The sequence below is a fragment of the Paramormyrops kingsleyae genome, chromosome 9, assembly GCF_048594095.1.
Source record: "Paramormyrops kingsleyae isolate MSU_618 chromosome 9, PKINGS_0.4, whole genome shotgun sequence".
NCBI lineage: Eukaryota > Metazoa > Chordata > Actinopteri > Osteoglossiformes > Mormyridae > Paramormyrops > Paramormyrops kingsleyae.
In genome coordinates, this window is record NC_132805.1 from 15379000 (window position 1) to 15395236 (window position 16237).

The 16237-nt window shown below is 39.1% G+C and overlaps 2 protein-coding genes across 9 annotated transcripts; one reads left to right on the forward strand and one right to left on the reverse strand.

The window, feature by feature from the left end:
* The first annotated feature begins 2149 nt into the window (after window positions 1–2149).
* LOC111833952 (tumor necrosis factor receptor superfamily member 5-like) lies at window positions 2150–9665 on the forward strand. Of its 6 annotated transcripts, none has more exons than XM_023792706.2 (9): window positions 2150–2274; window positions 2651–2795; window positions 3177–3308; window positions 4061–4195; window positions 7446–7548; window positions 8065–8159; window positions 8545–8604; window positions 8880–8984; window positions 9215–9665. In XM_023792706.2, the coding sequence occupies exons 1-9, from the start codon at window positions 2239–2241 to the stop codon at window positions 9310–9312; spliced, it is 909 nt and encodes a 302-aa protein (XP_023648474.2). In that variant the 5' UTR covers window positions 2150–2238; the 3' UTR covers window positions 9313–9665. The 6 variants fall into 6 exon arrangements, with proteins under 6 accessions (XP_023648474.2, XP_023648478.2, XP_023648479.2 ...); XM_023792710.2 differs by lacking the exon at window positions 2150–2274 and adding an exon at window positions 2316–2421; XM_023792711.2 differs by lacking the exon at window positions 2150–2274 and adding an exon at window positions 2404–2501.
* A 45-nt stretch (window positions 9666–9710) lies between these two features.
* Window positions 9711–16121, reverse strand: LOC111833950 (tumor necrosis factor receptor superfamily member 5). Of its 3 annotated transcripts, none has more exons than XM_023792703.2 (11): window positions 14956–16121; window positions 14629–14698; window positions 14485–14527; window positions 13988–14095; window positions 13106–13240; window positions 12489–12591; window positions 11850–11932; window positions 11222–11341; window positions 10947–10978; window positions 10707–10869; window positions 9711–10212 (listed from the first exon to the last, which is right to left on the reverse strand). In XM_023792703.2, the coding sequence occupies exons 2-11, from the start codon at window positions 14695–14697 to the stop codon at window positions 9959–9961; spliced, it is 1110 nt and encodes a 369-aa protein (XP_023648471.2). In that variant the 5' UTR covers window position 14698; window positions 14956–16121; the 3' UTR covers window positions 9711–9958. The 3 variants fall into 3 exon arrangements, with proteins under 3 accessions (XP_023648471.2, XP_023648472.2, XP_023648470.2); XM_023792704.2 differs by having other exon boundaries at window positions 10707–10845; window positions 11838–11932; XM_023792702.2 differs by having other exon boundaries at window positions 11838–11932.
* Between the last annotated feature and the right edge of the window lie 116 nt (window positions 16122–16237).

Sequence of the window (16237 nt, forward strand, 5' to 3'; positions counted from 1 at the left end):
TTGCTCATGCAAAAATTAAATGCGATTAATATAGATTAAAAATGAATGATATTTAATCGTGATTAATCAAAATTAATCCACAGCAACCCTGTGATTAATCTGATAAAAAATTTTAATCGTTTGACAGCACTAGATTTACCACAACAAAGACTTGTCATTTAAATATGCTGAAACACGCAGACTTCTTTTAGTGTACTATCATTTAACGTATGATTTAAGACAATAGATCAGTATAAAACATTATTTATTTAAAGCCACAATTCCAATAACTGATTCCAGGTTTTGTATGTAAGCTCCTTTCCTCCTTTCCAGTATGCAAATACTGAAACTGGTTGAATTTACTTGAACAGCTGGCCAAGAACTGAAAATCATTGCAGATTCTGAGATAAGAAGAACCTGACTATTATGTGACAATTCTATCTGCAATGACGCACCAGCATAAGCATCAGTAGAAATATGATTGTTCTACAGTAACTATGCTTTCAAGTTAAAAAAGTCATTTATTTATCTGCACCATTCTGCCTCCAGGAAGTACCACCCAGGAGGGGTTCAACCACAGTATTACCCACTAAGCTACCATGTTGGCCAAAAAGGTAAAATTATTGAACTACATAAAAACATATAGTAAATATCACATTTTTATTTGATTCACAAATCACATAGTCATAGTCAACACTGACGTGAATAACAGTATTCACAATAAGAAAGCTTATCATACGTATAAATGATTATAAGAAATCATACTTCAGCTTAGGGGAAACTCTTTCAGGTAGGTGGGCTTTACTCGATTGCCTCTGAGTCAGTGTGGTTCACTTCTTGGTGAGATCTTCAGAGCAGTTTTCAGACAAATATGCCGTCATTGACAGTTTTAAGGTGACAGGAGATTTACTCATTTATTTATATAGATGTTTCAATAGACCATTTCCAGTTGAAATGACCTAGTATCTTACTGGTTATCACTGTTGCATTACACTGGGGTTTCAAATCCCACCCCCACTCTGTATGTATAACATTAAATGTGCTCCTTGTGCCATGTGTTTCTCTGGGCACACCGTATAACCCCCCCAACCCTGACCAAGAGAAGCAGTTAAACACTACATATAGTCTTGCCAACAGGCGCTGAGGTAAAATTTAATTGCTTGAACAGCTGCTAGAATGGAAATTCATCAAGAAGTCAATTTTACTTAAGTTACTTAAGCCATTAAATATTGATTCTGCAATTAATTGATCTTAACATTAGTATCCTCAAGATTGTCAATACCAACTCAAACAGCACTGACCTAGTCAGGCTGAAAGGTGAGACTACAACAGAGGGAGACATTTCAGGTCCAGAACATAAAAATTCAGGCTAAGATTCTGGTTCAACAAACCAATTGAGTATAAAGAGTCACAATCAGAGTGTAGTCAACTCTGGACTATAGAAGAGGTAGAGTGCTTTATCGACCTTGATGATAAATGCCAAGCAAGGCGGCACAGACACTTACACAAGAACAAGGATTGGCAGTGTAAGAGCAGCATTCTTCCTGTGAGCTAAGGTCACCAACGTTAAATCAGCCCTATATGGGCCAGTGATGTGAAGGACAACAATGCCAGCTATCAAGAAAATATAGACATTCATTAACGCCTGCTTAAGGAGGATCCTGCAGATCCAACATCATCAGTAACAGTGATTCTTCGACAGAAAACCAATCAGATCATAAACAATATCACCAGCAAGGGTCTATCCTGGAAGCCCCAAGGCAAGAAGAACACTTAGCTTCACCTGGAGCCAGCTGGAGAGAAAAGCTTAGGACAGAGACGTCTGGAGAGCCTGTGCTGGTGGGCAGTGTCCCAGAAGCGCCAGCAGGCTTTAGTAGCAGTAGTCTAATATACATATCGGAGCAAATCTGCAAATCAGTGGGCTTGTAGTTTAGTTCCACCTAAGGAGATGAATGACAACAAGAGTGTGTGACAAACACAGTCAGAAAGCACGTTGTCTGAACTGAGGATTATAGTCGTTAAGTCTGGTGAGACTGAGAGTTCAAAGACCGAACACAACAGCAAAAGATCCAGACAACCAGAGTTGTGTTACAACAGGCAGACGAGAAATATCAACTAAGTCTCCTGCTGTCAAAATTTTGACCTGTTACCCCAAAAGCAGCTTTTTTCACCATGTCAGCACAGAAACCATGCATAGCAGCTTAGCTGGGGAGCAGTGGAAAGAAAATTAAAAACAAGGGGGAGGAGGACCGTTTACAGATGGAGAGATATACCATCTTGGGGGTCGTCAGAAAGGTGATTAAAACTCTACATATGACTCATCTTTTGACATTTCACAAAAGCTGGTTAACATATCATTGCCTCTTTAGTCAGAATCATCAGTCTTAGTCCATCACATCTCTCCATCTCAATTCATTTGATCTAATTTTGTCTCTGCTTCTCGTAAGTGTTTTAGGTCTGTCTAGCTGCTTTGGTAAAACATGGTATGATGCCTTGATGAATCTCGCACAGTGCCATAACGTGTAAGGATGAGGCTGTTGTAGTCAGCTGAGATATGCCTTCAAGATTTGCTGTTAAAGAGAGACAGTGAAATAGCTGATTTTGTTTCTGTTGAAAGGACTATCTTCCTCCAATGTCTTCTTTCTCTAAGTGCTCTTTCTTTCTCTGGCAGCTACAGATCGAGATGCGGGTCTTCAGGATCTTTTTCCTGTTCCTGTTTACCTGCTTTACTGTCTTCTTTCCTAACAATTCACTACAGTGTGACAACCAAACACAGTACGAGAAAAAAAATACATGCTGTAACCTCTGTGAGCCAGGTAAGTGTTAAGTGAGTTAACTTTGTTATCAGAGCAATGTTTTGTGTTGTGTATGTATACAATATACTATAGCCTATGTTTTTGTTTAATTCAACAAGTGGAATACATTCATAGCTGTTAAGTTCCATGGTAATTATTCATATTTATGCAACAAAACAAATGTTTAATGCTTGTGTACTGATTAATTCTGTGCGGTATTCATTGTTGACTGATGGTGTTCTCTAATATTAAGCTATTGTTAAAGCATATTTAATCTTTAACTCAGACAATTAACGATCACAGTTGTGTGTGTGCATGCTTGTATGCAACATTGTTTTGTAAAAATGTAACCTCACATAAGACTTTGCTGATTATAATTACGACGATGACCTCAAATTACAGGACACAGGGTAGAGAACTCCTGTGAGAAAGAACCCCCAAACACAAAATGCAAAAAGTGCAGTCTTGGATTTTATATGGACACATACAACAAGGAAAGAGAATGTCACCCATGCTTTGACTGCACTATGAAATGTAAGTACTATATCAAAGTATGCATGAGTCAAAAAAAAAAGTTTCGAATTCGAATTTCTCTTCTTGTCAGCAGACCACTGTTGCCAGTTTGCCTTAGTGACTAAATTATTCTGCCTACCTGAGAAAGAAACTTTAGAGGTTTTACAAGACATAAGCAGAATCTTAAAAGTCTCAGTAAAAAAATAACACCATACATGAGACAGTTGGAGAAGGGACTTCCCCCCTGTTTCTGAAGGGTGGGCTCCAGTCAGACAGAAAGGGATTAAGTAAAATTGTGATTTAGCACATCCGATAACTAGAAACAGGAAAGCCATTATTACTGTCTTTGAGAGCTTTAAAAAAGCATAAATCATCAGTCGTCAATGCTGAATGATTCACTGCAATAGCTTATTATCATGAATAGGACTAGCATAGCCTGCAAATTTACGTTAACGTTAAAATACATCTTTGTAGAAAACACACACAGACATGCACGCAAAAAAATTAAAAAGGAAAAAGTAGAAACCGTGTTCATTAATATCTACTAAGTAAGCAGGTCGCTGTGAAAGTCACATTTCGATATTGGCGCCTGAAACTCTTAAGATGGTGGTTTGAAATGAGTCATACTGTACAGAGTTGATGTAATATGTCTGCTTTTTCAGCGTCTTCTCAAGTCACGCTCCTGTGCCTCATTTCATTCTCTCTTACGCACATTTGTACAGCATACTACATTTACGCTGCATTTTACAACATCTCTGTATTTGTCGTTGCAGATATGATGTACATCACAGACTGCACTTCGACTAACAATTCCGTGTGTGGGTGTGTGTCCGGGTACCGGTGCACAAACACGGCGTGTTTAAACTGCGAGCGTATAACCAGCGAGACACCAGACACACCTTCGAAAGGTAACACCCTGTGATTGCTCACCAACTTCAAACTGCTGATATGTGAAGTCCAGTTTGTTCCGGTGTGACCATTTAACTTCAAAGACCCCGTAAAGGTGCACGCGTGGATTTATAATGACTTCTTCTACAAGGGAAATTAATAGAGAAATTCGTAAAAATGTTCGGGTTTAAAGTCATCGCATAATTGCTGTCACTTTATTTTGTAATGCTGCAGGGGAGCAAAATATTGTATAAGAAGTGCTTTGAATTGTGTTTACACAGACCCAATACTTTTGCTTGTTCTCACCCTAAACGGCGAGCAATGCCTACTTTTTAAATTAAGGTGCTTTAGAAGTAACGGATTAAACGCACAATTAAGCTATTGAAAAACGTCTAAAACTTCCCTCGTTAATGTGTCAGCCCATGGTAAAGTGCCCTTTAAAATAAGGGTGCATGATTTTCAAAGCTACGGATTACATACTTTGATACAGGCATCTTATTTTGCTGTGTTGCCTTCAGCTGATTTTAAGAGTTAAGTTTTGCTGTTCATTATGCTTTTTAACGTGATAAAACTCATTAAAAACTCTGGATGGAACGATATAAATATTTTTTATTATATAAAAATAGTACACAACTGGCAAGTATCAAGCCTATAGAACTAAGGGAATATAAAAATGTATTTGTAGTTTGAATGAGTTCAGGAAGTAAACTTACTTACAGTTTTTTCCAATCATTTTAACGCGTGTCTCAATACCATGTCCACTTTTTCAAAACACTTAACACATGCACCATACCATTGGACCATGTGAGCTAAACTATGTATACGTTTGCATTGCTTTGACACAATATGCATTCAATCACCACTTCCCCCAAATTTCATGAATACTTCTCTCAGTCAGTGTTCGCCACCAGCAAAACTTTGTACAACTACAGCCGATTTTTCAGATGTTTAGATAATCTGTTCAAAACAGTTAACTTTCAGGTCAAAACCTAATGAAATTTAGAGCACTGTCAATTGAAACATGCTGCATTTTGACAGACAAAGGACACTATGCACTTGCACTAACACAAATAATTGTGCTTTTAGCAGAAATTTCCTAATTTTGTTTTTGTTTGCTGCTTCGTTACCATCTACATCATCTACACCATCTATACAAATGAGGCCATGGAGTGTCCCTTTCCTTTTTGCAAGGCAACACAATGTAATCTGTGCAAAAACAGTGGGTATGGCAACACATATATTACAGTACAACATTTACATGTATTCATTTAGCAGGCACTTTTATCCAAAGCGACTTACAGTGAAGTACTATATCTACAGAGACAGTCCCCCTGGAGCAAGTTGGGGTCAAGGGCCTTGCTCAGGGGCACAATGATGGCACCTCCTGGGAGTGAACTCACAATCTTCTGGGGTTCCTAATGGGAGCCCAGCCAGATCCATAACTACTAGACCACCACCATCCCCCTAGATCAGAGATCTCCAAGTCCGGTCCTGGAGAGCTACTGTCCAGTAGGTTTTCTATCCTACCTGGCTTCTGATGAGCCACACCTGTTCCTGGTATTTACTTGAGTATAGGTGTGACTCATCAGAAGCCAGATAGGATTGAAAACCTATTGGACAGTAGCTCTCCAGGACTGGAGTTGGAGACCCCTGCCCTAGATCACCCCAAGCATTTTACAGTGGTTGAAGCTGGAAAACAGAATGAAAACACACACCAGCCTGAAATTTCAGCTAAGAACCTATCTAGGAATTTGTTTGGTTAGTGCCAATTTGCCATATGTACAAAAGGGGCCATCTTTGGATTGGCATTTTCTGCTAGGAATGAAATATTTACATGCTGCAAAAAAGAAACAGCAACACTTACATGATTTCTAATGAAATATATTGCAGCATTTCAGAATTGGTTGGTATTACAATTTTCCCATGCAAAAGTAGTTCTTGTTTATTTTATTTTTACAATGCAACATGACAGTAATTTGTGCCAAACTGGAGGATACAGCCACACTTTATATATGCACTTTATATATAGTTGTTAGTGTTTTTTAGCCCATTGAACATTGAGTGCCCCAGTAGTGTTGTTGGCTGACAGCATTTGTCATGGTTATGGCAGCATGAGTCACTTTTGGGTGAATTGTGAAACGTTTTGGTGGTTGTAGGGCATTTTGCACCAAAGGTTAAGTGATGTGCTCAGGTGTGTATTGGTACAGCCCACTGTGTGAAGTGTTGTGAAAAAGTGGACATGGTATTGAGACAAGTGTGAAAATGATTGGAAAAAACTGTAATAGGATTAGGGTCAGAACTTCAATTTTAATCAATTAATGCATAAACTGTACAGCTTTATCCATACATCCATTTTTCATACCGGCTTGTCTTATGCTGGGTCACAGGGGCCTGGAGCTTACAGCTTTATTTACTGGTCACTTATAATACAGGTTTTATGTTGCATGATCTCTCTGTAAAACCTCATCACTGGAGGATTTGGTCATTAAGTGCACTCAACCAGAAAAACAGCAACTGGCAGACATCGAAAGAGAAATGCACTTGACACTTGCAAAATGAGATTTTATGACCAATAACTAAACATATCACGTGACATCACACCAACAGATCCATGGCTGCCCTGTTCTTATTACTTTGTGCAACATGAGGAGAACCCACAACCCTGTGACGGTATGGCAACAGTGCCACCAAGTGAACCTACCTACCACCATCGCCTGCTAAAATATGAACATACTTATAACAGTGTGGAAAAACTGGGCAGCAGTGATATCGCACATCTAATCACTCCATGCTATTCATTTGGGGTTTGTAGGCCAGCCAAAGTTTCAGTTGCATTTTCAGAGATGTCCTTCTCCTTCTCTGTGTTCGTTTCCTTCTAAGCAGTTTTGATGTTCGGTAATGCAATTATCCTGATTACAGAAAAACAGTATATAAATTAAATATGACAGCTTTCATCTAAAAGTAGTGTAAAACCATATTTCACATACATGCAGTACTTCCCAATTTAACTTATTTTTCTTATTTTTTTATTCCAGGTGTAATTGCCTCACACCTCCACGGGAGGGGGGAGGGGGGTTGCAGGTTCTGCCCATGTTGTGTACAGTAGCTTCCCTTCTCCAGAATGTTCAGTTTCTTCCCAAAGTCCAAACACATGTAGTCTGATGAACTGGAGTTTCTAAATTGCCTTGAATGTGTATGACTTCTTCAGTTTTCTAAGTGCTTATTTGTTTTATGCATCATGTTCACATCCACATTCTGTAATTCTTTTAGGCCTTGTAAAGCTCACTACTACTAAAGCTACTGACCCAACTGCTTCCTGTGAGCCTGGTGCTTTCTACAGTGAGTCTTTTAGAAAGTGTCAAAAGCACAAGAAGTGAGTATTTATGAAGACATGGGTGTGTGCATGTATATACTTCCTGATCATGGACCATAGACATATATTCGCAGTATACGTTTATACAGGGTACTGTGTAAAATTGTTAAGCTGTCACAGAAAATGTTTAAATCCATTTACATGCATTGTAAGCGTATGACACAGTTTAGAATTAGAATATATGCAGGATATAAAGAATTTCTTCTTCAAGAAGTTACTGATATCCTTTTGGATGACTAGAAGAATCATCATTATGATTCCCAAGCCTCTCCTCAGGGGATATTCCATATTTTGGCTGAATTTCGTCCCCAGCTTGCTTTAATTAATTAATTAAGTCGATGAGGTATTGATTAGCCAATCATAATATGTTAGTGGTGAACTCAGCAAATGCAAGGGTATGTTGGGCGGTTACTGCAAATACTGGGGCGACTTCAGGAGAGGTGTTGAAAAGACTCAGCTGTCACACTTTGACAGATGTAATATCATAGTGTACTGATGATTATCTGTGTTGTTCAGCTGTACCTCCCTTGGCCTAAGCGTTGAGACTGCAGGAAATTCTACTCACGATACAGTTTGCGGCAACCCTATAAGAAGTGCAGGTACAGCTCATGGTACGTCTGCAACAATTGTTCCTGCCTCTGCTCATTTGTAGACACTGCTGGTCATAAAATTCACTGTTTTTCATAGACTGGCTGACAGTGCTTCCCTCATACAGCTTCCCTTCTGCTTTTAAGAAGGCTCTTTACAAGCCCTGTAATGCTGGCTCAGTAGAAATTTTGCATGCTCACTTTTGTGAAATTTTATGAAGGCTAAATGAGGGAGATATTACAATTTATATGCAATTGATTCATTTTATTTCATTTGAATTGAATTGCAGAGTATATTAATCCAATTGCATAAAAAACATCTTGCCACTGATGAATGCTTAACCCTAAATATCTGATTTTCAAAACAAAAAAGTTGAACTGTTTTTATGTGTGTGTGTTTTTTCCCAAGTTTCTGAGATTTTCTCAGAACATTCACCTACTGTAAGCCCAATTAAGGACTTAAAGGAAGGTAAACAGTTTTGATTTGGTATGGCTCTTCGTGTTGATCTATTAGTTTTGTAGTAATTAACTAATTTGAAAATGGTGATCATAATAGTGATCAAAGTAATATAATGAATATAATGATTAAAACTGCTTGTATTTTGGTGGTGAAATAAGTTCCAAGTTGCAAATAGTATTGCAAATCATTTTACATATTTGAAGGGGTTTTCTGTTTTGGACTTTATTTAATTTGATTCTTAATAAACCGCTCCATTTTCTCACTCTCTTCTCTTTCTCTCCCAGAAAAGTCATTATTGTTTCTATGTGTGGTATGTATGTGCATATCTGTCTTCCTGATTGGTTTCAACTTCGCCTCACGGTGTCACCTGAGCAAGTGGAGAGCCAATGGTCAGTCATGCTTTATTTGATGTTTAACGTAATAACTTAACTGCCTGCTTATAAACTCTATATTAGCAAAATTTAAACAGAGTGAACTGCTTCCCCATTAACATCACACTGACTGCATACTACACCAAAAAATATATGTAGAAAACATAGAAAAATATCTTTCAGTTGTATGATATTCACCGACCTTTAACCAATGAGACTTACCCACCTCCATTTCTTTGGTCTGACAGGACTCAGGGTTCCCAGGGACGTGGAAGAGGAAGATGCCCAGAAGCCAATTCAGGAAGTGTGTGGAAAACTGGAAACATGTTACACTGAAAATTACTAGCTGAGAGTGGGAGTTTGCAACAGTTGACAAATTGATAAGTCTGAGGGGGTGTATTATGACATTAGAGGCAGTGAACAGGGGCACAGAAAAGCACAAAGGAAGTGTGACAGTCGACAGGAGGAAGTGGAACGGCACTGAGGCGTACTGACAGAATCACACACTACAGGCACTCCATATACACACTATGGCTAATGGCATACATAAACGCTGCTTACATGCTACTGTTATATTTTAGAGTTACAGCTGTCAATTTTAACTGCTAATAAGTCATTTTTACTATGATTTTTAAATCCTAGATTTATACTTTTATATTTTTTTCCCACTCTTTATAATAAAAAATCTTTTTCTGTCAACTTCTGTGTTTAAAAAGTTGCAGTAAATGTGACAAACAAGAGGGGTTGTAAAAATCTGTTTATTAATTTTATAACAGAAACATAAATACAAAATATATTATAAGTGAAATCTTCACACACTACTACAAAACATTACACAAAAACTAAATACCAATAGACATATTTACATCTGAGCTGAGTGGAAAAAAACACAAGTCCTGCTGTAGTTATGTCCTACTACATGTCCTATGGCAGTTATGCTGATTGGTCTGTTTCTGGCTGGACCAGGAATCTTTCCACTTGTATCTACCCATTCACATCCTCTCTTCTTTAGATAAATGAGTCTCTTTTCCTTGTTCTTGGGACGGAAAGAAAATGCTGTGTGATTGTCCATCCCTCTCTTCCTCGGAGAGGTGCACAGGGGGGGAGGATGGCACAGGGGCCGGCCCCAACCAGTCGCTGGTCTTCTTCTCACCCTTTCTTTCTTCTTCTGCCTCTTTTTCAAAGCCAGTAACATGGTTCAGAAGGCTGACAAAAACCGTCCCTGCACTGTAAATATGAAAGGGACCTGAAAGACACCACGATCAACCATGTTACCAGATTCGGCCCACTCTAAAGACACTTCCAAGTAAATGAACAACTTTTATTATTTTTTTTAATAACATCTTTAATGAATCCAGCACTGAAAGTTTATTCACGTATTTTATTTCGCTCAAAAACTTAGAAACAGTTATTACATTTTGTTAAAAGATATAACCATACCACAGTAAATAATATTTAGGATTAACTCTAGAATGATACACAGCAGTTAACAATGATTATTCAGCAAGCTAATGCCTAATGATAACTATATAGCTGCAAATTCAATATTAAGGGAACTACTTTGTATTCCTAGTACTATCACTATTACTATCCACCTGAGAGCATTGAACTGCCCTGTATTAATACTATCCTAGTACTAAGTGCTATCCTAATACTATCACTATTACTATCGACCTAAGAGCACTGAACACGGATTTCTGAGATGCACCATCAGAGAGGTGATCATGGATTACTGGGTACCGAGATTGCCGGCTCCTTGGGATACTGAGTCTGGGCCCAGCGAGGTGTCCAAAGGGCAGTCCGGCTGATGGTCATTTTCTGGTCTGCCACAGTAGTTTGGGGTCTGGCCACAGAGGGCTCCAAAACTCTTGCTGGCATCCTGAGGAGGGCAATGATTTCCTTTCTGAAACCACTTTGATGATGATTATATTTACATATATATTGATTTAAATAATAGTATGACACAAAGCACACACATACCATGTGGCCATCTGGTGCACTTATCTTGATAACTGCAAAATACAGAAGGTGTGTTGGGTAAGCCAGTGTTTCCCAACCTGGTCCTCGTGGACCCCTAGACATTCCACAGTTTTGCTCCCTCCCAACTCCCCACCAGGGAGCAAAAACGTGAACTGTCTGGTGGTCCCCGAGAGCCGGGTTGGGAAACACTGGGGTTAGCCCTATCACATATCACGTATCAGTAATGCAGTATGAAACTCTGAATGGAATGGGAACATGGAGGGAATTAATCTTACTTTGTTTTAAACATGCTCCATCCTCCAACTTCCAGAACAAACGAAGGACAACTGCTATACACAGAAAAACTGTAAAAACTCCAACCAGGATGTGCCACCACTTTGTATCGTTGACACGTTCTGGGAAAAAATGAGAGAATTTTATGGTCAGGTACTAGGATTAGGAGCCTGCACACCCTACTGGTTTACACAGGTGCATGCTTTGTACAATTAGATAACTGACTGACTGGGTGGGTATGAGACCCAAGCCATGTTCGGACTCTCTCTAAAATATATTTTAGCAATGCCAGACGTTTCAGATTAGGCATTCATCAGTGGCAAGATGTTTTTTATGCTATTGGATTAATATACTCTGCAATTCAATTCAAATGAAATAAAATGAATCAATTGCATATAAATTGTAATATCTCCCTCATTTAGCCTTCCTAAAATTTCACAAAAGTGGGCATACAAAATATCTACTGAGCCAGCATTACAGGGCTTGTAAAGAGCCTTCTCAGAAGCAGACGGGTAGCTGTATGAGGGAAGCACTGTCAGCCAGTCTATGAAAAACAGTGAATTTTACGACCAGCAGTGTCTACAAATGAGCAGAGACAGGAACATGTTGCAGACGCACCATGAGCTGTACCTGCACTTCTTATAGGGTTGCCGCAAACTGTATCGTGAGTAGAATTTCCTGCAGTCTCAATGCTTAGGCCAAGGGAGGTACAGCTGAACAACACAGATAATCATCAGTACACTATGATATTACATCTGTCAAAGTGTGACAGCTGAGTCTTTTCAACACCTTTCCTGAAGTCGCCCCAGTATTTGCAGTAACCGCCCAACATACCCTTGCATTTGCTGAGTCCACCACTAACCTACTATGATTGGCTAATCAATACCTCATCGACTTAATTAATTAATTAATTAATTAATTAATTAATTTATTTATTTATTTATTAATTAAAGCGAGCTGGGGACAAAATTCAGCCAAAATATGGAATATCCCCTGAGGAGAGGCTTGGGAATCATAATGATGATTCTTCTAGTCATCCAAAAGGATATCAGTAACTTCTTGAAGAAGAAATTCTTTATATCCTGCATATATTCTAATTCTAAACTGTGTCATACACTTACTATGCATGTAAATGGATTTAAACATTTTCTGTGACAGCTTAACAATTTTACACAGTACCCTGTATAAACGTATACTGCGAATATATGTCTATGGTCAATGATCAGGAAGTATATACATGCACACACCCATGTCTTCATAAATACTCACTTCTTGTGCTTTTCACACTTTCTAAAAGACTCACTGTAGAAAGCACCAGGCTCACAGGAAGCAGTTGGGTCAGTAGCTTTAGTAGTAATGAGCTTTACAAGGCCTAAAAGAATTACGGAATGTGGATGTGAACATGATGCATAAAACAAATAAGCACTTAGAAAACTGAAGAAGTCATACACATTCAAGGCAATTTAGAAACTCCAGTTCATCAGACTACATGTGTTTGGACTTTGGGAAGAAACTGAATATTCTGGAGATGGGAAGCTACACAACATCAGCAGAACCTGCAACCCCCCTCCCCCCCAAAGAGAGTTATAATTCTCTGAGACTCTAACAGCAATTGGACTGTGTTGTGAAGACTCAGGTAAAGAGTATTATTTAATTTAATTATGTAAAATGTTAATCAAATCATCAAATCAAATAAAAAAACTTTATTTGTTCCCGAGGGGCAATTTGATAATTGAATTGTTAATAGATGCTATCCCAGTTGTATGGCTGTCATAAAAGGGCCAAAATGTCAGACAATTCACTGAGTCCCTTTAGAAAAGCACCTTCATCACACAGCTGTTGATATGTACACCCACACACAAGGTTGATGCAATATTTTCACACACCTGATGGAGACGGCTGGGGCTCACAAACTTCACAGTTGTTCTGGGAGTCCTTGCTGACACAGGTGTAGCCGTCTTGACACTTGCACACAGTGTTTGATGTGGCACTGCACCTTTTCACAATCTCCATGTGTAAATCTGGAGGAAGACACACACTCAGGATTACAATCTAAACAACATATAGTACATAGGCAATTGTATACTTACAATTTTATAACATAAAGCACATGGTTAAAAAAACATGCTAAGACACCAATTATTACTAATAATAATGGCCGGAAAGCCAAGACTCCCTGAAGGAAGTCGAGACCCCAGGACACTTCCTTCATTTTCTCTATAAATTCTAATCTTTAGGAAACATTTAGCTCTGTCTTCAGAAGTCACTTTCTACTCATTGCCAAAGATGACAAAGATGAGGAAACTCACAGCTGTTTTTGTACTTCTAACACCCACTCAAGACTTGGGAAGTGCAAAATGTAAGTGTATATCAGTAGATACATAGAACGTCATTCTATCATTAATAATGAGAAAAGAGGCATTTCCTGGAATAAACAACAACAGCAAATGCACCCACTAAGGGTTGGCCAACTTAATTTTTCATGCTGCTAATTATTATATGTTACTCCTTCTGTGAGCCTGAAGTTTTCCTTTTCATGCAAATACAGACATTATCTTAAAAATAAACCAAATCAGGGGATAGAGAGAAAGAGAGAGATGGTTTGAAACAAATCAAGGAACTGCCTGAATTTTAACTTAAATCGGTGTCTTTTGTTAAAAAAAAAAAACACTGTGGGGGTATTTGACACCCCCTGGTGGACACAGACAGCAGAGCCCGGAAACAGAGAGACTGTGCAGAATGAGATATATGAACAGCATCCTCAATACCCTCTCTGCAGTCACGGTAGCAGGGCATGCATCTGCTTTCTGTATTATTGAAAGCAGTGAAGGTGTCCAAGGTGCAGGGAGCGCATCCACATTTTAACCGGTGTGTTCCTGGAGGTAGGAGACAGAATTAAGCATGCAAACCCTAAACAGTGGCCAAAACCGTGAGTCCGTGGAGCTGGTTTGTGCACTATGAAGTCTCTGTGGCCTGAGCTGCATTCTACAGTGCATAAGAACCCATTTAAGGGAAAGAATGACAATAACAGGAAATCACACCACTTCTGGTAGCCCTGTGCATAATAATTAAGGATGTGGTTGTGATAGAGCATTAGATAGCCTACTCAGCATCATGCTTCCAGTGAACTTAGAGAGTACAGAGAGAAAAAAAGACAAAAGCAGCATTTCAGATATAAAATTTTAGACAATTAAAAGAAGGGAACAAAACAGAAGAAAATGTTTTAAAAGAACAGAAACATTCAAACAAATGACACTTCAATTACCTGGAGGGCAGAGGGGCATGTTTTCTGGGCAGGCGCTGTGAGGCTGCAGTCCATGGCATTAAGAGAAACCGACAAGAACCAGCATTAAGGGGCCATCAGGCAGAATGCAGAAGCACAGCAAGAGAAACGGCCAGAGATCATTACCATGGCAAGCAGAGATCCGATGCCATCCAGCAGCACCAGCATGAACAGGGTGAAGAAGAGTACCTCCATTCTTCAGTCAACAAGCAGGCAATTTAATGATAAATGTACAACAGTCAAAGTGCTATACATCAGTTATGCTCATAGTAAAAAATTGATTAGAGAATAGAAAAATCAGCTGTCATTCTGTATCACGCAAAATAAAAAATACCATTTAATCAGGAAAAGCAGTATTGCAGTCGATTAGGTAAATGGCATTATGCCTTCAGAATGACCCTCTATTAGTTACTTAAAAATGCGCAAAACAATATTGATGTCGATTCGCCTCACCTGTGGCACGAGTCTACGTTCTCCTGTTCTCTCTGTCTGTCTTTCTTTGAGCATGTCCACGTCACCGTTTCCTAACCTGTACGGATTCCTGTCTCGCTTCCCCGCCCACACGCTCACCACAGTCAGTCGTGTGTTTATATGGGCCAGAGACACACAGTGCCGCTTCGGATCAACCAGATTCAAGTTTTCATCCTATGTGCCTTTTTAAGGAAGGCAGATAAAGGCTGTAGAGACAGACAGATGTGAAGGCTCGGGCCTTACCGTCTGTCAGGCCTGTGCTACCTGCAGTTCATACACACACCACTTGCAAAGGGAGAGGTTTAAAAGCGAAAAATACAACAACCGTGCAAATTTGCTTTGGGTAAGCAGAATGCACATAAGCAGCTATGTGAAGTCTGCATAAAGTAGCAGATAGATTTGGCAGTTTTAATGATGCTTACACATATATACACATACACACACACACACACACAGATACATGTATATATGCAGAGCCTCATTTCTCAATTTAACGCTGTGCATCTGTGAATATTTTTTTTTTTGCAAATTAGTTCTTCCCTGTTTCTCATTAATGAAGGGCTTCTTGCTTGCTTTATGGGACTTCAGTCCTGCTTCGAGGAGCCTGATATTAACTCTCCTAGCAGTGCACTTCACACCTGCACTTTAATGTTTCCCATTCCTTTTGAAGGTCACTTGAGGTCATCCTGCAATTTAGGAGGCACTGTTGCAAAAGCTGACTGTCATCTCTGCCATTAGAAAGTTACCTCTGCCTTTTACCTGGCTGGTTTCTGGTCATTCCCAGTGTCTCCTGCTTCACCTTATTCTCGTGTACTGCTCTCTTAGAAATATTGAACCTGGAAGCAACCTGCTGCTCAGCATAGCCTTCTGCCAGCATTTAAAAAAGCAGATGTTTAAAAATATAGAGTAGTCTCAATTTTTTTCCACGTCTGTATATGTGTGTCTCTATACACAAGCACACAAATACCTTATAAGGTAGTAATTTTTTTTTGTAAAGCCACAGTGATCAATGGTACGTACAAAAGTGAAACGATGAAGACATCAATGCCTAATATAACTACATAAAAAAGCAATGAATCGCACTTGTATAGCAGAAATGTGTCATCATGGCCCCTGTCTCACAGCAAGGTCTTCAGAATAAGACACAGAGCACTCAGTTGTTCCAAAGCAGGCCTAGTCAAGACATTCCTATTCTATGCATGTACAAGTAAGGCACATGAACACAACTCAGCATCAATATTCATAATGAAAACACTGAGACAAT